Here is a 23,016-nt window from a genome sequence, read left to right on the forward strand (position 1 = left end):
TAAGACCGCGGAACATTAACTGGCAAGATTGGAAATATATGTCTTACGCCATTTCTATCTGTTACAATCAAAACATTCAATGATAGACAATGAAATGGGCGGGTACAATTTGACGCGGACGTGAGGAAAACATTGGATTGAAATTCTGGTTTGAAATTCATTTTCAATCCACCTGAGCTGTTTTCAAAAGCAAAGTGTGAATGTATGATCTAAAAGACAAACAATTTCAATTCCCAAATACATGCTGGTTGAAATTTATATTATAATGAGTTTATAGCCTATAATATATTCTTATAGACACTTATAAAAGTCATAGTTCTAAGACATTTTTTCAGGAGACTGCTATATGACTCGAAAAGGGGGGTGTCAAAATTTGTCGAGTCATTCATGCATTGTACCAAATAATTTTTAGGATGACAAGAGCTTTTTTAGTTTTTTCCTCACTGAAAAATGTTGCCAACTTTCTTATTTATTTTCAAGATAATTAAGCCCCCCCCCCCAACGCACACATAACACGTACATGCATAAATTATACCAAACAGAAATCAAATATGTGTCCCTTCATACAATGAAGCGCATTGAAGTGGTAAAATTTTCCGTTTGGACGAAACGTTCTGAGTCATGTTTTGAACGTCAATTAAAACATAATGACACGCCCATATTTTTAGAAACGAGAAAGAAATATTCGTCGTAATGTTTTAGGACACCCCAATCTTCGCGACAAGCAATATGAGTTACACTGAAATGGAGCTTGAAAAAATAAGAAGAGAGAGTTAAAGACTCCCCGCTTATGTAAAACATAAATTGCAACGAATATGTACATATCTTTGAACTTATCATGTCTATTGAAGTTACGACAACACATGTTTCGGTCGAACACGTGTTTACTCGGCGTTTATTTAGACCGTCAATTTGATTGGCTATTATATTTATGGAAAACCTGTTCTACAGGTATTGGAATAAACAAATTGACCGTTTTATCCATTTCTAAAGAAATGGGCGTGTCATAAGATGACAATAAACGTTCTAAAGATAGCTCAAAACGTTCCATTCGAACGGAAAATTTTACCACTTCAATGCGCTTCATTGTATATTCTTTTAAAACGCTGGACAGAAGATTCCGATTTATTCGAGGGTTGATCCAAAAGTAATGTCAGAGTGTCCATATCTTTTATATTTGGCGTCATATTATCAAATACAATATACCAAAAGATGCACAAATATAAATCTAATTAACTTTGAAATTTTAAGATAATACAGTTTATTTGAATTTATTTTATAAATGTTTAAAACATAGAGCATAGGGGGTGTCGCCGCGTCGCAACGGAACGTCACGTTTTTAAGTGTATTTTTTCTTAGAATGAAAGACAAACGCATTAAAAAGATTCTGAAAAAGCACCTAATCTCCCATTTTTTAAAAAGATTTTTTAGTCTTAAATTGAAAATAAATTGACGGCATTGGTATTTGTGATTATAAAATTGTTGTTTTACTCTGCTGAATTGAACAAAGGGATTGTCGAAATTGGAAAAAAAGGCTCGACGAGTTGTAATGCATTTTTTGCTTCAAATATTGGAATCAGTTACATTAATTAATCAGACTTACAGAATAAAGAATGTAAGTAAGAGACATCTTAAAAGATGGTTTCAGCAATTTTGGGCGGGTGATTGATTTTAATGAAACGAAAGCGAAACGCTTAAAACTATGACGTCTCGTATCCGTCATAAGACTATATCGAGAATTTGCAAAATGTTAACGAGACTGATGATATCTTTCTTTCACTAACTTTTTTGTCATTGACTTGACTCGTTTTAAAAATCGTTCGAAAGAAGAGCATGCTTTTGGTTATCGAATCATCTGGGAGACATGAACTCAATGTGCTGGTGATATTATAAGGGTATATTTCTACATGAAAATGGACGTTTATAAGGATGGAAAAAATAAAATCACCACGTTTATCATAAAGTTAACAGTAAGCTAACAACATACATAGTTGTGATGAGGAAGATTGCCTCGTCTAAAATTGTGAATTTCGTGGCGCCAGGGTCAGGAGGAAAATATCCAAATATGAGACACATATGTCAGAATTTTTGCATCTAATATCAAAACCATTAGTATTAGCAAGATTTATTTCGTGATGGTCGCCATATTGGAGGTTTACAAGCCCAAATTCCTTGATCATTCAACCAATTTGAACTCATACTGGGCAATTGTAATTTTAGAATTTTAAAAGATTGTTGCTCTTATACATGTATTTTTGCAATGCAAAATTAAAATTGGTTGCTCAAAGAGGAAAATTCGCTCGCATTCGATTCTCTCGTTGGACCTCCAATATGGCGGCCGACACGAAATAACTCGTGCTATATTAAGGCTAATCGAAAACTCTCTTTATGTACATGTATATTATACAAAAATGGAAGTAGTTGTTGTGAATTGACAGTACGTCGTCGATATATTTATAAATGTCAAGGTGAAGACCTTAACAAGTATTTTCTTATCATTAATATGTTTTTGAATAAATTCTGCTTCATCAGAATTTCAAATATTTTTAGTATCAACTTCGAAGTACATGTACTTGTGTGTATAATCGAATCATCTTTAACAATGACTAATGGTCTCCCGCGTGGCTCGATCAGTGGCTAGAGCGTCTGCTCTACAATGAAGCGCATTGAAGTGGTAAAATTTTCCGTTCGAATGGAACGTTTTGAGCTATCTTTAGAACGTTTATTGTCATCTTATGACACGCCCATTTCTTTAGAAATGGATAAAACGGTCAATTTGTTTATTCCAATACCTGTAGAACAGGTTTTCCATAAATATAATAGCCAATCAAATTGACGGTCTAAATAAACGCCGAGTAAACACGTGTTCGACCGAAACATGTGTTGTCGTAACTTCAATAGACATGATAAGTTCAAAGATATGTACATATTCGTTGCAATTTATGTTTTACATAAGCGGGGAGTCTTTAACTCTCTCTTCTTATTTTTTTTCAAGCTCCATTTCAGTGTAACTCATATTGCTTGTCGCGAAGATTGGGGTGTCCTAAAACATTACGACGAATATTTCTTTCTCGTTTCTAAAAATATGGGCGTGTCATTATGTTTTAATTGACGTTCAAAACATGACTCAGAACGTTTCGTCCAAACGGAAAATTTTACCACTTCAATGCGCTTCATTGTATATTCACGTAGTAAGGAGTTGATCCTTACGTTCCGGGTTCTGAATCCCACTGTGGCACGTGGAGATCGGTCCTTCGGATGATATCGTTTAAACAGAGGTCCCGTGTCGCACTAGGTTCAGCAGCTGGCATGAAAAAGATCCCTAACGGTTCAATGGGCGTAAGCGACGAATGTAGGACAAAAGAGACGTTAAACAACAAACAAATTATGACTAATGACAAGATTAATAAATGAGAGTTCAAATTCTTTTTCGAAAAAGCAGCCGTCTATGTCAAAAGCTGTCTGTCAGATAGCTTGGACTTTAAATTATCGTGAGAAACGGATGCATTAAGTGTTGAAAAGTCGTACGTGTTGATGATACTGAATTTTTGCCTGGTTTTACAAATAAAATTTTGAGATATGAATTTCAGCCTGACGTATATAAATTGATCACATGATTGATTGTATGTTGTTAAACTTCCCTCTTGATAATTTTTCACTCATATGAAGACGCCACCACTTGCCGGTGGAGAGATACAAATTTTTGTCCCATACTCGATCGGCACTCAAGGCCATTAAGCAGTGAAGGATCTTTTTTTCATGCCAGTACCTGCTGCGACACGGGACCTCGGTTTATACGGTCTCATCCGAAGGACCGATCTCCACGTCCAACAGTGGGATTCGAACCCGCGACGTAAGGATTGACTCCTTACTTCGCGACTCTAGAGCAGACGCTCAAACCAGTGCTCCACGCGGGCGACATAAATCACTAAATTATGGAAGACGTGTCACGTTCTAGTATATTAATCTGTTTTTGAATATGAATATCTAAGTTTCAAATATAAATCACATGATTATCGCAAATGAATCAACAAATTATCAAATTTCGCAGAAATATGGCTGAAATACTGCGGACTCGACGTTAAACAGTAATCAAAAATATTCTAATAGCAAAGGCACTGCGGAGCGGAGAATTTCATCGCAGAGAGCATACTAAATCAATGCAGTATTGACAGCGATTCTGATGCAAATTATATCGCTTCCGTTTCGCACAAGGACAAACTAACATACACAAAACTCTCTCACGTTACTTTATCCGCTCCAACTCTATTACCAGGGGACAAAAAGGCTTTTGAATGATAATTTAAAATTATATATTAAACTTAATTTTCGCTTATTCGAATATGAACCACAAAAGAATTGAACATATTCTTTTTTTTTTTTTTTTTGTTATTATATCACCTTGAATAAATCACCTTTATGCAAACCAATAAGAAATTGTCTTATATAAAACACAGAATTATTATCGGCCTATTTGTGGTTGTGTTAGAAAGTGCACATGGGAAATGCGACGTTTTTTTTCATCAGTTCTGTAAACTAATTCTTAAATGATAACGTATATTTTTAATCATAAGTAAAATATTTTTTTTTAAACTTGCTTTAAACTGAGCATTAATTGTTGTTATTGTGTTTCAATTTGATAGTCATTTATCATCAGGTAATTGATAATTTATGGTTATATAAAAAATTACAATAGATACTCCCCAGCCATTGAGTTTGTAAGATAGGAACGGAAATTGTCGTGATTTTCCGGATAATAATGACGTGGTAAAAGTTGCAAGGAGAATAAAAATTGAAACGATTTTCAATTAGTAAAAATTGTTTTAAATGTGCTATAGATGTGAATGACAAAATAATAATTTTTTCCTACATTCTTAGCTCAGGCTCAAGTGAGCTTTTCTGATCACATTTTGTCCGTCATCCGTCTGTCCGTCTGTCTAGCTGTCTGTCTGTCCGTCTGTAAACTTTTCACATTTTCGACTTCTTCTCAATAAACGCTGGGCCAATTTCAACCAAACTTGCCACAAAGTATCCTTGGGTAAAGGGCATTCAATTTTGTTCAAATGAAGGGCCACGCCCTCATTCAAGGGGAGATAATTGGGAATTAATGAAAATTTAATGGTATATTTTAAAAATCTTCTTCTAAAGAACCACTGTGCCAGGAAAGATGAAACTTATGGGGAAACATCCTCAGGTAGTGTAGATTCGAATTTGTTCAAATCATGACCCCCGGGGGTAGGGCGGGGCCACAATGGCCGACCAAAGTTTTACATAGAAATATATAGGAAAATTCTTTAAAAATCTTCTTCTTAAGAATAGCAAAGCCATAATTGATCATGTATTTATATGGAAGCATTCAGGTAGTGTAGACTCAAGTTTGTTCAAATCATGACCCCGGGGGTAGGGCGGGGCCACAATGACCGACCAAAGTTTTACCTAGAAATATATAGGAAAATTCTTTAAAAATCTTCTTCTCAGGAATAGCAAAGCCATAATTGATCATATTTATATGGAAGCATCCTCAGGTAGTGTAGACTCAAGTTTGTTCAAATCATGACCCCCGGGGGTAGCGGGGCCACAATGGCCGACCAAAGTTTTACATTGAAATATATAGGAAAATTCTTTAAAAATCTTCTTCTCAAGAATAGCAAAGCCATAATTGATCATATTTATATAGAATCATCGTCAGGTAGTGTAGATTCAAGTTTGTTCAAATTATGACCCCCAGGGGTAGTGAGGGGCCACAATGGCCGACCAAAGTTTTACATAGAAATATATAGGAAAATTCTTTAAAAATCTTCTTCTCAAGAACAGCAAAGCCATAATTGATCATATTTATATGGAAGCATCCTCAGGTAGTGTAGATTCAAGTTTGTTCAAATGGGGGTAGGGCAGGGCCACAATGGCCGACCAAAGTTTTACATAGACATAGGAAAATTCTTTAAAAATCATCTCGCCAAGAATAGCAAAACCATGATTGGTCATGGGACTACCTTTGGATTTAAATTTTTCAATAATAAACCAATTTTTCCTAGCCACAGTGCTCAGGTGAGCGATGTGGCCCATGGGCCTCTTGTTTCATCGTACTACGCACCTTGCAGCATAGCCTACTCTGCAGAAACCATGGGTATTATCAAATGACAAAGATCCAGGGTATCAGCACGTATTATCATTTATCATTGACTTTTTTTTTACATCGATGAATCAATTTGATGAACAAATGCACTAAAATTTCTATTTATTTAATTTAAAAAAATATTTTATTTATTTTGCTTTGAAGACCTTCTGAAATAAAAATGATCTATTTCAGCTTTGAATATCTTGTGCTTTCCGTGCATGAATACTTTTGGAATTGTGAAAGTAATTTTCAAAATGATAAATTTTGCAGCCGATTTGATGTTTTGCATCAATTGTACTTGTTAAATATGAATCGCAAGTTTTTTGATATAAATATCAAGTTCTTGAGTATGATTTTAACGTTCCATATACAGTACAATGTATATAAATTAAAAAAAATTGCTTATGATAAAATATGTTTTAAAAAATGAATAACAATTTTTTTTGCTGAAAAATATCAATTTTCCAGATATAATTCACAATGTTTTGCATACAGATAACATTATTTCGAATATGAATAACAATTATCGAAAATTTACAAGATACTATATTAAAAAATTGTGTTAAATTTGCCAACTTTATTTTTTAAAAATTTGGTTGTAATTCAAAAATTTTGTTATTCGTCATATTCGAAAACTTATTATTCTTGTACTCTATTTGTGAGCCAGCTTGTTTTCGATCCCTAAAATCTCGTTCACAATATACTTCTCTCCAAAGATTTTTTTCATTAGTACGGTTCAAGTAATTAAAGTACGTAAACTGCAGTATATGAGGAAATTGTTAAGATGATTTATAGCTTGGAATAACCATAACAGTTAAACACAATACCTTAAAGAATGTCAGGAATCTAAGAAATTTGAGCCTAAGATATTGACAGCTGACTAAATATAATGTTTCTTGTTAACACGTATCACGGACTTCAATCGCAGGAAACAAGACAAGGCTGTATGATTTATTACGTGTGGTCACTCTCTTTCGTCCTGTCCGGCAAAGCGAGGAAGAGGCGGGACCACGGTCATCATAAAAACATTCATCCATAAATGCCAAACATACTGGATAACTATTATAAACCAAACATCATGAGAACTCAAATAGTGGTGAGTTTTTTGCTTCGTATTTTGCTAAAGATATGCTTTCTTTTTTTCAATTATGTCTTCATTAAGCAACTTTATCAACTTTTTTTTTATTTAAGAAAGGAGAAATTAACTGTTTTAGTTACAGTATTAATTTGACTTTAAACTTCATCCAGGGTCGTCAACAAGGGATCCATCAAGATTTTTTGCAGAACTGTTTATTTTTTTTCATACCATGTTACCAGTATCTATGTTTTATTACAGGTGTATATTTTTTATCTCTGTCATTAGAAGTGGTTGCAAAATATTTTTAAACATTTTACAATACCTATATAAAAATATACAAAACTAAAATTACGCTATCTTTAGCGAATTTAATTTCACTTATATAAAAAATTAAAGAGTGATTTTCCCGTGTTAACTTTGAATTCCAGAATAGTAATATTCTATATGTATTCTATTTATATGACTCAAACTGCACGATGAATGCTGTCCAAACTGTAATATATGTGTCAGATTTCCTCAAATATGTGTCAGAGAGAAAATAATGAACTGGTCCTCATTAATAAAAGGCACTAGGGCAGAAAAGCTACTTTATGACATTGTCTCCAAGCATTTCGATTCTTTGGTTGACCTTTAACCCTCTAGCTGATACATCTATAGTACTCTTGCAGTTCGTCCATTATAACTGTAACGTGCAAGACTTTCTCCTACCATTATTCAACATGACATGGACATTCATTATGTATAATGCATACATAATTTAGTCCTATTTGGCACATTCAACCCAAGAAATCTGCATCCCAATAACTTTCTTCAAAATAAAATATGAAAGATTAAAAGAATCTTGTTTATTGATAAAACTTAACGTTCATTTCCTCAAGCTGTAAAAAGTCTAAAATTAGGTTGTTTTGCTTGTTATACTGTTTTTTATGGATAACTGCTAGGGTGGTGCTCAGTTTGACACAATAAAACACAACTGATAGTTGAGGAATTGGAATGGTCATTTATTTAACAAATAAATGACAAAGTATTATGCAAATAAAACATATAAAACATTTTTTTCCTGGTTGTGACGCAAACTCATGTGACATCAATAATCGTTTTTACCCCAAACTCTGCCTTATCTCACGAAGAAGTGCATAAATCTAGCTGCTCTCATTAGAAAAATTTAGAAAGTTTATATGAAAATTTTCTGATTACAAATTTAGAAATTATATTTTAGTGAATTCTTAGAATTATCTCTCTAGTGTACACAATGTTGTTGAATGTTAATTGATTGACTGCTACTAATTTGTTTTAGATTACAATTGCCATACTGTGTCTTACGTGTGTATTATGCCAGAAATCCACAGTGGCAGAGTGTGTAAGTATATATACGAAATCAACATGGTCAAGTAATGTTTTATGTAAAGTATTTTCTCAGGATATTAAGTACAGCAATATTCTATGCGTTATTTACAAATGTGTTCTCTGTAACCGAGTTTTACAGTAGATATTTCTTTCTATTTCAAGTGTGAATATACCCGCAGTCAATTTTTACGTTGCTTTGTTCAGATCATTATTTCAAAATAACTTTAACATTAATCAGTGGTAATAATGAGTCGAGACTTTCAATTTCATATTGTACACTCTAATGTCCCTTTATAGGATCCTCCTTGTAAGGCTGGGACAGAGACGTGTGTCCGACTCTCCAGATGTAAAGGGAAGAAATGTAACATGTGTGCAGGTGAGTGAAAACTTTGAGAAAAAAAAATATTTTTTTTTACTTAAGTTGAATAACAATCCTTGTTGCAAAGTACTAGCTAAAAAGACACATTAACTTGCATCCATGGAATGGCTGAGATGAATGCATTTATTCTCTGAAACAATGCGATACAAATGATTACTAAAAAAAATCCATCTACGATTTTATCCCAGCTTTATACAAAGCATAGACATTACTTATTCGATAAATATATTCTTTGTATTTTTAAAATCTGAGAGTTATAGTTTGCAATTACATTTAGACGTATAGCTACAATGTTGTACTAAAGTACAGTTACCAATCATGTTGAAATGTATGATGTTTCAATATGCTTTTCGCAGAATTTTGCTAACATTAGTGTATTCAATCCTTTGGCGTTTTGTTCAAACCCAAGTTCTAGCATTCATTACAAAAAATCTAATATTTTAAACATAAAATGTCTATGACATATTAAAGTGACGCTAATGTAGTTATCAAATTTATCAAAATATATTTTGCTAAAATACAGTTGGGCTTCGTTTTTTTTAGAGACGCCTAGCATACAAACTGCCAAACCTGCAAGTGTGCAACTTCCTGGATTCGGGGATTTACAAAAACAGCAGCTACAAATGTTGCTGCAAGCTAAAATGTTGCAGCAACAACAGGGTAAAGCCACTGCAGCAACAGATTCGGTTTTTACGGAGACTGTGACGCAGCCTCCTGCTGATTGGTCATCCATGTTTGCCGGAAATACAGCAAACACCGGAAATACGGGTACTGAAATCTTTCAAAGAGTTTTTTTGCTTCCTTCATTTTTTTTTCAAATATTCTTGCACAATCAATTTTTTTTATTGATATGCCAAAAATTATATTTCAGGTTCAAATTCTTTCACTGTGAACGATTACTTGTAAGTAAAATATCTAATTTTTTTTTCAATATTGCTGTAATTGTAGGTTATTGGTGGAGAATATCTATCACCAATGCTGAACATCATTTAGTTTAACTATAATTCTACTAATCTATTTATGTTTTAGTTTATCGGGTTACCTTTTTGACGGATTTGGCATGGGATTTATGGCTTAAGGAAGAAAAACCCAACGACATCTGCATCAACTCTTTCATTTCTTTCACACATTCATTAATATTGTCACCACAATTTCATAGATGATGAATAACAAATAAAATATGGCTTACTTCATCAGTTTCTATTTTCAATTGAAACTATATGTTCCATTATAGAATCAGTACCTGTTTCAGAAATGTCTTAAACCATTTCACCGTACATGATGTATTTAAGCTTTTTTTTAAAGTTAGTAAGTTCTTCAATGTTCGAGAGGATTTGGGAGTGATAAGTAACTCTGTGCCTTATCAGTCTGGGCAATATAATTTGCTGTTGACAATTACTTGGGATATATTTCCGCCACAATGGTGACTATATATATTTACATTTTCTTGGCCCTGGGAAATGTTTGTGGTGAGACAACGTTATTGTTTTGTAAAACTTACATATACAGAGCCTAAAAAACTTCCAAGGACAATTTGTTTTCCTTTAAAATTTGTAATCGGCGTAGCATCGTATGGCATCGTATAAAAAAAAGCCATAATATCATTCCACATGAATTTTTATTTAATATATAAGGTATACAATTACACTATTTTGTGTAAAAGTGCAAACAAAAGGATGTTAATCTATAATGATTCGCAAATGGCAATATATAAATTATAAAGAAATGTGAAGCAATATTATAATCAGTGAACGAAGGCACCTGGCGTTAGTTATTTTTCTTTTAATAAGAAAAGTACACCACTACCTAATACATGTACTTTGGCCATAACATGTTAATTATGTATTGTTTGTAGATCTTTCATTGGTATCAACAACCTTGACCTTTTGACATTGTGATTTACGTACTTATGAAAAAACATTTTTTATTTCATTAAAACATTTTAAAGAAAAATGAAGTAATATCACCTTGGTGTCTGTGTATTCCTTGTTGCAAGACATTTCATTGAATTTGATTTACATACTTATGAAAAAACTTTAACCTTGTAAAAAATTCATGACCTTGGAGTTTTAACTACTTTTAAAAAAAACTTTAACTTTGGTCACACTTTTTATTACTTAAAAACATTGGATATCAACAACTTTGACCTTTTGACCTTGACCATTTACCAGAAATACTTCACATATGTAAAGATTTGAAGTTGACCTACTTTACGTTAACTTTGGCCATAACTTTTTAACGGTATAAGGGTTTTCATCCTTCAAAAAAATCAACTTCAATGATAATTTCTATGAAATGACATATGATAATGAATTTTGTTCTTTTAATAAGAAAAACTTCATGTGAATTATTAGGTAGGGTGTGTATTTTTTATTTCATTAAAACATTTTAAAGAAAAATAAGTAATATCAGGTGTCTGTGCCAGTGAATTTGTGTAAAAAATTCTCACTTTTTATTACTTAAAAACGTCATAAGAAATATTCCAAAGATTTGAATGTGGATACTACCTTTGAAATTTTGAAAATTAGATTCAAAACCGTTCTCGAAAGATGAAATCCTTGGTCGAAGAATGTTACAGCGGCAAGTACGACAGACTTCCGGGACGTCTTCGTCCTCCTCAGGTACTATAACAACACTGTGCAGCCATTTAGAACTACCCCCAGTTCTTAATAAACATTTTGTGATTTGAATTTTAGACATAATTTCTATACAGTATCAACAGATTTGTGAAAGCACATCACGTATTCCACCATGCTATTAATCTGGGGAACAATTCTAAATGTCTTAGAACTACCTGTATCTCATTTCATAGTTGTTATTGACCGTCAAATTTAGAATTTGTACACTTAATTCATATAAACGATTCAGCTAATTTTTCTTACAGGATCTTTCACGTCCCTTGCTAGCGGTGGGTTCAGTCCTGGTACTCTAACAGGAAGTGGGACTGGATCACTGGGTGCTATGAGCTTCAATCCAAATCAATTCAATTCAATGATGACACAATCCTCAAGTGGTTTCTCTAGCGGGTCTTTTGGCAATTTCGGTTCTGGAAATAATATGGGCTCTGGATTTGGTTCATCTGGAAGCGGAAGCTTTGGTTTTGGGGGTTCGTCTGGAACTGGATCATCAGGTTCATTTGGATCCGGATCTTCATCAACGGGCTCAGGTTTTAATGCAGGATCCTTTGGGGGTTCTGGAGCACCGTCGGGATTCGGAATGGGATCAAGTTCTGGATCTGCTAGTGGATCCAGTTCACCGTCCGCAACAAATATGGGATCAGGTTCGTCTGGTAGTAACGGATTTAATGTTGGAAGCTTCGGAATGGGAACGACTTCTTCAAATACATCTTCTAGTGGATCTGGAATGGGAAGTTCTAGCAGTTTTGGTATGGGGTCATCCTCTTTCGGTGGTGGATCAAGTGGATTTGGTATGGGCTCTGCAGCGTCGACTGGGTCAACGAATGGATTTGGAAGCTCTGGATCTTCAGCCACAGGATCTGGATTTGGAACTTCATCTACATCCCAAGGGTCAACAAACGGTTTTGGAATGGGAAGTGGGTCAATGTCATCCAGTTCTGGTTTTGGATCAGAGTCTGGATTCGGATCATCATCTTTATCAGGTGGAAGCTCTGGAACAGGTTCATTATCTTCAGGATTTGGTTCATCTTCAGGAAACACTACATTAAGCAAAACTCCAACCTCTTATTCAACTAGCAATGGGCCTGGTACAGGAAATGGTCGCTTTGATTACAGTAATAATTTTGGAAGTCAGAGTGCCTCTACAGGATTCGATGCCTTTAGTAGCAATGCTTTGAACAAACCGGGTAGTGGATTTATTAGACCAAGTCTACTGGATGCCAGTTTTGGCTCAGGAATGCCAAAGGGCGGTAGTTTTGCTGATGGAATTAAGGGTTACAACACCGCTGCATCTGTACCAGGGGGTTCTGGAGTAAGTGGAAGTAGTGCAACGGGTGGAAGCACAGGTGTATCCTCTAGTGTAGTAAGCAGTGCAGGGAGTAAACTTGGTATTTCCGGCTCGGGAGCCACTGTAGGGGCAAACAAAGGAGATGATGGATCAACGCTCAATGGTTTTGTCGGAAGTTTTACAGGAAATAATCTAGGTAATGTCTCAAATGTTGGAGGATTTTCTCCATCAAGTTCAGGAAATAGCGGAGCAGTTGCTTCGGGAGGAGGCGCTAGTGGCACAGCAGGCGGAAGTGCTGCTTCTTTTGGAAACAGCGGAAGTGGCTCAGCTCTTGGGTTTGGCAGTAGTGGGTCCACTGGTTCTGGTTCAGGAGGATTTAATGGTGGTTCGAGTGGATTTGGGTCTGGGGGGATTGGAGGAAGTTCAAATAGTAGTTCTGGGACAGGGGGATTTGGTGGTAGTGGTTTTGGGTCCGGAGGATTTGGAGGAAGCGCAAGTGGAACAAGTTCTGGTGGATTTGGGTCTGGTGGATTTGGTGGAAGTAGCTCGGGTGGCTTCGGATCCGGAGGTTTTGGTGGTAGTTCTAGTTCCACAAACTCAGGTGGTTTTGGATCCGATGGGTTCGGAGGAAGCTCAAGTGGTAGTGGTTCAGGTGGGTCTGGGTCTGGTGGTTTTGGTGGCACAACCTCAGGTGGTTTTGGATCAGGTAGTTTCGGTGGAAGCTCAACTGGAAGTGGTTCGGGTGGCTTTGGATCCGGGAGTTTTGGTGGCAGCTCAAGTGGCACCAGCTCAGGTGGGTTTGGTTCGGGTGGTTTTGGTGGAAGCAGTTCAACGGCATTTGGTGGAAGTGGGGGCGGTTCTAAAAACGGATTTGGATCAAACACCGGGGGTTTTGAACAGGGAAGCGGCTTTTCCTATACAGATGGTTCGATGAGTAAAGGGGTACACGACACACACGCCGGTGGCGGTCCTGTGTAATCAGTTAACAGTGACCAGATAAATGTTTAAAGAACTTATCGGGTTTTTTTGGTAATATTTTCTTTCAAAAGGTGTACATATTTATTCCTTTTATAAAATTGATAAAATGTTCATTTCTTTGTCATTTATATTTTTACAAGATCGTCTCTTATTTGTTTAGAGTTTGTTTACAGATAACACAACCCCTTTCCAAAAATTTATTGACCCGAATATCATTTCCATAATCCGGGTTTGGTACAAGTATTATCTGAATTACATTGATTAACTTTGACAAGGATGCGTGGTAGCGTTTAATTCATACAAATATTGATAAGTAACTATCAAACATGTCACCTATGTTTATCACTACGTCTCCATTTTCTTCACCAGCTATTCTGGTTCCAGTTTAAACAGAATTTTAATGGGGTATTGAAATTCATTGTGATGTCAGTAAACTTTTAGTAAAACATTTTTTTTTCTAACCATTATATTGCATAAAATAGAATACTGTAAAAGTGGTTATTTACACTGGTTGTTAAGTACGCGTTTGTGACTGTCAAACATTACGCGTGGGTATAATATACGCGGTCGCACAAGTTACCGAGAAAAATTTACGCGGCCATCGATATCATAACCGAAATAGGGTTGTTCCCCTTTAAAAATGAAAAAAAAAATTACAAACAACCTAACAACATAACCTCAATAAGAATTTATACTGTTTTTACTGTTGGATTAGTAAATATATTGTCAATGTAAACAGTCAAATGCGGTGAAGTGTGACGACTGGTGTATGCTATATTGTAATTATTAACGCAAGCTCAAACTTCAAAGTGAAATCTACTTACCTGTATCTGCGTGTCGAGTTCTTACAATTAATTTAATAGGTATGATTGTAGTGACTATGAGTTTATTTAACATTTTGGACTAATCATTTGAAATTAAGAAAGCTATAAACGAATATACAAAGGGAATGAAAATAAGTATCGATGTTATGAAGCTTTTTATTGCTTGATGTTGCTTTAAAATATTTAATTAGAAGATGCGTTTTTCATCGCACAAGTAACATAATAAACAATTACGTTTTCATCACATTTTGTGATATATTTGTCTGTTCACGTGCGTCGAATACCACGATAAATATACGACTGGTTCAACCCGTCTAACAGTATAAGTAATAATGTAGGATTGAAATTTTGTGACCATACGCGCGGGGGTATTTTACGCGGTTTTTAGCTTACCGCGTAAGTAGTGTAAATTTCCCCCATGCGTAAATAACCACTTTTACAGTACGTTGGCAGATGAATTCTTGTGATTTAGTCAGTTATCGAATTTGAAACTCAGATATGGTGCAAAAAAAAAAACGAATAAAAATGAAAATTATATAAATACATGTATATAACAAAAAAGTTTGTAAAAATGCATTATCACCTCCTCTATAATAGTGTTTAATTTAATTTGTTATTACATGTATATGTATACCGTATTATGAAAAATCTAAATAAGAAGTAGGTATGGACAATTGAAAACAGAAATTGAAAACAATTTATGTGGTACTCAAAAGCACAGTAGGTTTGACCGGTCCGTCAGAAGGATGCCACATAAACTACTTTTGAGGTGTGTTGATAATATTTTAAATTCATGTTTTTGTTTAGCGATATCCTATCGTAATCAGATTGTGCAATTAAACATAAAAATTAAATAAAAATATTTTTTTACATACATTTCTTATAGTTTCAATGTTAATCAAATCATCAAACCAGTTTATAAGACGGACCAAGCTTACATCACTCAACATCAACCACATCTGCAATATTCAAATCCATTTCTCAGAAAAATACACAAAAAAGACAAGTACTAACCATATCTCTAAATACTTGAACATGAAATTGGCATGTTTGTTTGTTTACTCAGTGTTGTATCATCACCAAACACTACCATCATACCATGGTGGGTGTAAGTCACACGAAGGTATTTAGAAGGATAGTCTCTTAATATGATAACACGGAGAGCTGAATCTTTTTTTCCTCGTATCATTAGAAAAATTATTTGTAGCGTTTCTTTATGTTAACGTTTATAACATATTTATCATATAAAATAATATAATAGAATAATACCATGTCCTTAGATATTGTATAATTTATTAAATAAATTCATGTATTCAATACAAATAATATATGTTTACGTACATGTAGCATGTAAAGAAAAAAGAAGAAAAGTTTGGTTAAACCTTGCAGCATATACTGAATGTAGCTGCAGATCTGTAGCTCTCCGAAAAAAATATATATTGATAGACCGGAGAGCTACAGTGCCACCCATTGAAAAAACTGTATATTTATTGCGCACAAAAAAGTGCGCTCGATTTTTGATTAATTCTTCCAAATTCTTACCTCAATTGCAAAAAATGGAAGATTTCAAAAATTTCCTCTCTCCTCTATCAAGTTTTGTCGTAGTTGACATTTGAACGAAGCATATTGGACCGAATTATCTTTGAAACCAAAATGGCAGTATAGATAAGCAAAATGTTCGATGATTGCAATATCAGGGCCAGGAGGACTATTAACAACAATTATGAGGAATGTTTTGTTGTGGAAAGAGTCAAAGAATATGTTAAGAACACACGGTTAGTAATATTTTGAGATTACAGTTTTAAAAACATGGAGAAATAAATCGAGAACCGAGTGCATTTTTTTGTGCGCAATAAATATACAGTTTTTTCAATGGGTGGCTCTGTAGCTCTCCGGTTTATCAATATTTTTTTCCGGAGAGCTACAGATCTGCAGCTAATACTGAATGCTGTTTTGGAACTGACAACTTTGGCGATAATGAGGATCCCGCGAAAGCCCAGATCAATATCGTGCTGAGAGTTAAGGTCATACGCAACGTAGTTTGAACTTTATTGGGTTCTTCCCTGGAGTTGAAGAGTTCCACTAAATGAAGGACCTATGTGCAATACTTTTAATGTCTATATATGGATTTGTACACCTTTTCTTAAACAAATTTTGATGAAAAAAAAACTGGAATTTATGTTTTGTAATTTTTGTACATTTTTCTTTGAATAATGCAAAAATTTTCATAATTTCATATGATCTTTTCAAAACCCCTGGTAGCTGCAGATCTGTAGCTCTCCGAAAAAAATATATATTGATAGACCGGAGAGCTACAGAGCCACCCATTGAAAAAACTGTATATTTATTGCGCACAAAAAAATGCGCTCGGTTCTCGATTTATTTCTCCATGTTTTTAAAACTGTAATCTCAAAATATTACTAACCGTGTGTTCTTAACATATTCTTTGACTCTTTCCACAACAAAACATTCCTCATAATTGTTGTTAATAGTCCTCCTGGCCCTGATATTGCAATCATCGAACATTTTGCTTATTTATACTGCCATTTTGGTTTCAAAGATAATTCGGTCCAATATGCTTCGTTCAAATGTCAACTACGACAAAACTTGATAGAGGAGAGAGGAAATTTTTTAAATCTTCCATTTTATGCAATTGAGGTAAGAATTTGGAAGAATTAATCAACAACCTAGCGCACTTTTTTGTGCGCAATAAATATACAGTTTTTTCAATGGGTGGCACTGTAGCTCTCCGGTCTATCAATATTTTTTCCGGAGAGCTACAGATCTGCAGCTAAACCCCTGGTAACGCATTCTGATTTTTTGTCTAAGAACATATAATGGTATTACAAGTTTAAATATAGAATATCTTGAAAAATTATCAGTAGGTAAGGTACCTTGCGTATGTCCTTAACAAGAATTCTTTTCGAACACTGAATACAATAAATGAAAAAGGATAACTGAATCTCCTATTTGGTAAGTCCGTGAAACTTTTGAATTTTTACAATCAAAAACAAAATAATTAGTTAGGTACATATACATCAGCCTATATCTATCTGTGGATATGTAATGATATAGATCAGGGTAGATTAGGTGCAGATAAAATGCGTTTCCCGTCCAACCTTTGCTCACTCGTTTAGGTGATAACAGTACCTGGTCGTACCTTCTTACTGGGGCTCATCCTCGTGATTTTAGTTTGGCAACCAAGCCCCTCTTCATTTTCATTTTATAATTTTACGGATAACTTTTTAAAGGAACGTCAAATGAAAGTAACTCCGATGTCTTTCAGTCTGTGTGCCTGAAGAAGACACTTCGACAGGGGGACTTGTGAATACTCACCAAGAATCTCGAATTAATATTTCATATTGTATAATAATGACTTTTCCAAGAAACTTGACTAATTTTTTAACAGTTAGCTGTTTGGTGCTGCTATGCCTCCTTCATGCCTCAGCAGGTAAGTGGTACACTATGAACAAGTAACATTTCACATGTAAGAATGGGGGGTTTCTTCGATTTTAACGATTTTTACTTTTCGATGGGAAATGGTATTTGCAGAGGTATAATTCAACAGGGGTTCTTAGGTTTCCCCCTCGTCTGTCTGAGGGTCAGAGGGTGTCCCTCTATCTGTCTGTCAGTCTTGGTTTTTCTCCACTTAAAAAAAATGGTTGTAGATAGTCATTCACTTGCAAAGACTATATTTTACAACAAGCATTCTAATGGAGATTTTTAAAAAAATGAAGTATTATTGTAAAATAATTGAAATGTTCGAAACAAATCAATGCTAAAGATAAAATATTTCATTAAGAAAGTTGAGTCTCAATATGTACAGATCGAGGACCCGAGGAATATTTGAGGTAAAAAAAGGAACCTTTAAAGCAGAATAAGATTTGATGAATTTCATCTCCCGTCATATAAATAGCTACCTCTTTTCATGAAAATTGAGTATTATTTTAGTATTATACCTCCGAATCAGCTATCTAGCGATATGAATATTTTTAAAGGTTTATATAAGCAAATATGACACTCCATCCTTCATTTTATACCATATACTCAGCCAGTAAACCATATTACTTGTGGTACTGTAAATCTTCCATTTGTACCTCCATGGTCGACAACTAGACATTATTAATATTCTATCATATAACGAATATTTTTATGTCATTTTAAATGTGATCATACTGAAATAATTGTATACCCCCCTCCCCGACCCACGATTGGTGAATAAACATATATAAACTGTCATGTCATATGCATGTATAGCGGACCACCAAATTAAACTCTAAAAAATAAAATTTAGAATTCGATATTTACAAAGTATTTAGTCATTAAAATTTATAAAAATCATTTAATTTCACTTTATAACGGGATTTACGTTTATTATCAGTCACACCCTCTACCTGCAAAGGTCAAGTTACTAGTATCACATTCATGAGTTATCATTGACCGCAGAAACAAAAATCTAGGTTAAAAATTTAAACCGTCAATATTAGAATACTTTGAAAAATTAGATAGATAAATGTTTTGTTCAAAATTTTCAGTGTTAACTTCCACTTTTTAGATAGACTTTGTACAGATACATCACAATATTATGAACACCTGTAAAAAGTACTAAAAACTAAAGTATCATAAATTTCAGTCCCATCGTTGGTGAAACTACAAACTTTTAAATAAATTGTTAAATTAAACATCCAAGAATTTTTTCCCATACATACGTATATTTTTCGTTTTGCAGTTTTATGCTTTGAACAAAAAGAACTGAAAAATGATGAAGAAATATTCACACAACAATTCAAAAGTTATTTTTTGTTAGACATCACCAACTTCTTGTTTATATTATTACTTTGCAAAATATATATTATAAGTACTTTAAATTATTTTAATTATTACTTTTTTTTTACTCGTAGTTATGTCCTCAGTATTCTTATTTTTATCGCATATCCGGATTGACCCATTGATAAGGATCATATCACACATGTATATACATGACATAGATGTCTGATTCTAATCAGTAACGTATACCAGGTCAATCACTCAGGCCATCACATTCTTAGTTTATTCATAATGACCAGAATTCGTATTAAACCAATGGTTATATCAGGAACGTAGCATCGTTATTAAAAGGGGAGGGGCGGTCTATCTTTAATCTTCTTCAGTGGTGGATCCAGGAATCTTGAAATGGGGTGGGGGCAGATTGGGGTCGGGTAGGGGCCCACAGCCACACCAACAAAAATTGATACATTAAATCTTTATATGCATATTTTGGACACAAAATGAATGGGAGGGGGCTCTAAATCCACCAGTGTTCTTTCAGTTATCAAATACACTATTACTACATTAGTAATATTACGCTTTTTTGACTATCCTGCAACAAAAGGAAACCGGCCTTTCAATAGTAAAAAAATTCTGTTTTGAAAAAAAATGTGTGTTGGGGGTGCGCCCTCCCGTTTAAATTTCTTTTCTGAAAATTTGTTTGTACTATCACAGCCACGTATCCGGAAAATGTTATTCTCTATGTAAATATTCTCTCTTTTCCTTACCGATGCCTATTTCCTAGTTTAATAATTGCGGGGAAAACCAAATCTGAAATCAAGTTGTTTGGTAAAAGGTTACTGTAGGTAAATATTTTTTGAAGCTTTAGTGTGAACTCTTATCATTCACACTGAAGGAGAGTGCTTATGAGTTATGGATGTAAATATTGAATAGGAATATGGGAGTCACTGTTCGGGCTACGAGTCTCGAATTTTCTCAGGAATTTGATATGCTTCGTCGCTAACCTGAAGTCTGTGACTATCACTATAAAACTTTCGTTCTTACCTTTAAAAGGTTTAAATCCAGCAAAATATAATGGTTTTGATTTTTCATAGAAATATTCCATTCGTTTGAACCTCCATGCAATGCTGAGGAGTTCTTATCCAGCAAGTCTACTTCGTACAGTGGTTCATTAGCATGATTAGTAGAACGAAGTATTTGAAGCAAACGTTTGTAAGTGATCCTCAGCCAGCACCACTCATCTTTACGTTTGTTTCAAAACTCATGCACTTCAAGCAAGCGGATATATATTTTTTTATACACCACATTTCTTGCTTCCCAAATATTGTATTAAAACCAGAGACATAATTGTATGGTTTTTATATGTCCTTGATTAAAACGTTTAGATTTTAAACTCAAATTAATATGTACCACACATGTACATGTATCATCATCATGTGTATATGTTATATTTGTGCATCAGTGGTATATCTAGTACAAAGAAACATAATAATTACATACATTACACAAAACACAAGTTTCAAGATTATCTCCCTTGGTGAGTTGGTGTGTTCTTGCATTACTGAGGGGAGTAAGCAGGCACGGGGGACAGTTACTTTTATATTGGATGCATTACATCATCGATATACCAACATTACTTATTGTATAGATCTATGCACTCTTCAACTTGAAAATTACTGAATTAAAGTTGAGGCTCCTATGTTTTTTTTACAAAGAAAATATCAGAATAAAAGAAAATAGAAGTGGATAAGAACTTATCAAAAGATTGAAGAGATATGGATCTCTAATAAAACCCCACGCATCTAATCATTGTACGTCAGCATTCTGAGGGACAATTTCTCTAATAATTAGGGATGAGTACGTGTATTGCCAAAATTTTCGTATCGCGATATATCGCAATTTTTTCCCGAAATATCATAATAATATCATGATATTTTTTACAAGCAATTTTTATGATGATTATAAATGAATATTCATTATTAAAAACATGCTAGAAAAACAAATTTTCACTTTTTTGAAATTTTTATGTACATTATATTAGACATGTTTGGATGAAAAGACGCTGTATTTTTACCTTTTTCAACATTTTTAAAACTTTCTGTACTTGTAATTTGAAAGATTGAACAAATAAATAAATAATTTCTGGATCTAAGTCTGCGTATCACGCAATAAAAAATCACGATATACCGGTGTACCAGTAAAATCTCACATCCCTTCTAATAAAAGCTTCAAAGAACTTTATACAAAAGGTTTGTACAATCAAAAAAGTATTTTCTTAAAAGACTGAAAATATTGGCATTTTCAAGTGTCCTAATTAAAAGTAAATTTTGTAAATATGTATAGTTAAAACCATCAAAATTATCATTTCTTAGCATTTTTTATATCATCTATCTGTAACATGAAATGAATTTTAAAAGCCATAACCATGCTTCATTTATTTAAGCACATTTGTATACAGAAATGGCCACTTTCATGCTGATACATGAATGAATACTTTTTGTGCCTTTATCGTAGGCCAGTTACATTCTTGAAATTGGATTATTAAGTACATTGTACCTCTAGTGTAATTCATTAACCTAGCCTTGTGTATTTACTGCCATGGCCAAAGTAATTTACAGTGTTTTAAAATAATTTTTTTAATTTAGTTTTTTTCTTTATTTCAGCTCAAACCATTCGATTAAGAAGCTCAACGGGAGGGGTTGGCGGTTATAGAGGTAGGGTAGAGATTCTACACAATAACACCTGGGGAACGATCTGTGATGATCATTTCGACAGAAATGCCGCTGTGGTGGTGTGTAAAATGTTGCGATTGTACACAAGGTAAGAGAAATTGATGTTGAAAACATCGTATATACATGTAAAATGATCTAATTTTTAAATTCTGTGCATGCAGAGTGATATTTATCAATTGTTATGCTAAATGCTAATGAAAATAGCAAGAACTTATGATTTATAACTTAAATATCTTGAATATTTTCAATGAATTGATTTTGAAGTTCCATGCAACCACTTTTTTCAAGTAATCAACCTCCTAAGTCCTCCTTAACTAGTTTAAATTTATTTTTCTCAGCCCATCATGTTTGAGGTAACAAGATTTTACTGTAGATGTTTACTCCAGTTAAACTGGTTTGTATATCATTTTCAGTAACAGTTTTGTGGTGGCCAGATCCTCGGCTTATTTTGGCCAGGGAACGGGCCCAATTTGGTTGGATGACGTGACATGTCTGGGCACTGAGAACTCTCTACTGAACTGTCAGCTCAAACCGTGGGGCGTGCAGAACTGTGATCACAGGGAAGATGTCGGAGTGGACTGTAATGCAGGTAAAACATCTTAACCTTTATTAATTAATTTTTTTTACAGAGAAAATATTCACAGTATCTTAAATCTTTATCCTATTGATTGATATCCATTGATTTACTTGTTTACATTGGACAGATATTGGAGAATTCGAGAAATAGTTTGATATTTCTATAATCTCTTTATAACTTATGATATAAACTCAAAATAAAAGATACCCTAGCTCCTGCATGATTTTGATTTCAACTTTTCAAATTTCCTTTTGTTTGTATTGATAAATGTTTCTATCACTAACATGTAGTC

The 23,016-nt window shown here is 34.0% G+C and overlaps 3 protein-coding genes and 1 long non-coding RNA gene across 4 annotated transcripts in view; all 4 read left to right on the forward strand.

Annotated features, from left to right (window-relative positions):
- The first annotated feature begins 6,992 nt into the window (after positions 1-6,992).
- Positions 6,993-10,070, forward strand: LOC134234411 (uncharacterized). The gene is made up of 6 exons (XM_062716474.1): positions 6,993-7,214; positions 8,494-8,556; positions 8,841-8,919; positions 9,466-9,690; positions 9,794-9,824; positions 9,952-10,070. The coding sequence occupies exons 1-6, from the start codon at positions 7,158-7,160 to the stop codon at positions 9,998-10,000; spliced, it is 504 nt and encodes a 167-aa protein (XP_062572458.1). The 5' UTR covers positions 6,993-7,157; the 3' UTR covers positions 10,001-10,070.
- Positions 10,071-10,315: 245 nt separating this feature from the next.
- On the forward strand, positions 10,316-11,891 carry LOC134234384 (uncharacterized). The gene is made up of 3 exons (XR_009985169.1): positions 10,316-10,391; positions 11,451-11,543; positions 11,807-11,891. It is a non-coding gene; the product is annotated as an uncharacterized LOC134234384 (long non-coding RNA).
- An 88-nt stretch (positions 11,892-11,979) lies between these two features.
- LOC134234390 (uncharacterized) lies at positions 11,980-13,824 on the forward strand. The gene has a single exon (XM_062716450.1). It carries the CDS (start codon positions 11,980-11,982, stop codon positions 13,822-13,824), a length of 1,845 nt encoding a protein of 614 aa, XP_062572434.1.
- Positions 13,825-17,792: 3,968 nt separating this feature from the next.
- LOC134234391 (deleted in malignant brain tumors 1 protein-like) overlaps positions 17,793-23,016 on the forward strand; it is a 30,766-nt gene continuing 25,542 nt past the window's right edge. The window contains exons 1-3 of the mRNA XM_062716452.1: positions 17,793-18,099; positions 22,079-22,235; positions 22,561-22,736. Of these exons, the coding sequence (XP_062572436.1) occupies positions 18,021-18,099; positions 22,079-22,235; positions 22,561-22,736 (412 nt within the window). The 5' untranslated portion in view covers positions 17,793-18,020. The remainder of the gene's footprint in view (positions 18,100-22,078; positions 22,236-22,560; positions 22,737-23,016) is intronic.

Source organism: Saccostrea cucullata, unplaced genomic scaffold, assembly GCF_032062105.1.
Source record: "Saccostrea cucullata isolate Sc308-1 unplaced genomic scaffold, CSIRO_AGI_Scuc_v1 ctg18, whole genome shotgun sequence".
NCBI lineage: Eukaryota > Metazoa > Mollusca > Bivalvia > Ostreida > Ostreidae > Saccostrea > Saccostrea cuccullata.

Excerpts from the sequence above, each read along its gene's own strand:
- LOC134234411 (XM_062716474.1), top strand. The coding sequence starts at position 7,158 with ATGCCAAACATACTGGATAACTATTATAAACCAAACATCATGAGAACT. Across the intron at positions 7,215-8,493 it reads TCATGAGAACTCAAATAGTG|ATTACAATTGCCATACTGTG; the intron begins GTGAGTTTTTTG and ends AATTTGTTTTAG. Across the intron at positions 9,825-9,951 it reads TTCACTGTGAACGATTACTT|TTTATCGGGTTACCTTTTTG; the intron begins GTAAGTAAAATA and ends TTTATGTTTTAG.
- LOC134234390 (XM_062716450.1), top strand. The coding sequence starts at position 11,980 with ATGGGCTCTGGATTTGGTTCATCTGGAAGCGGAAGCTTTGGTTTTGGG.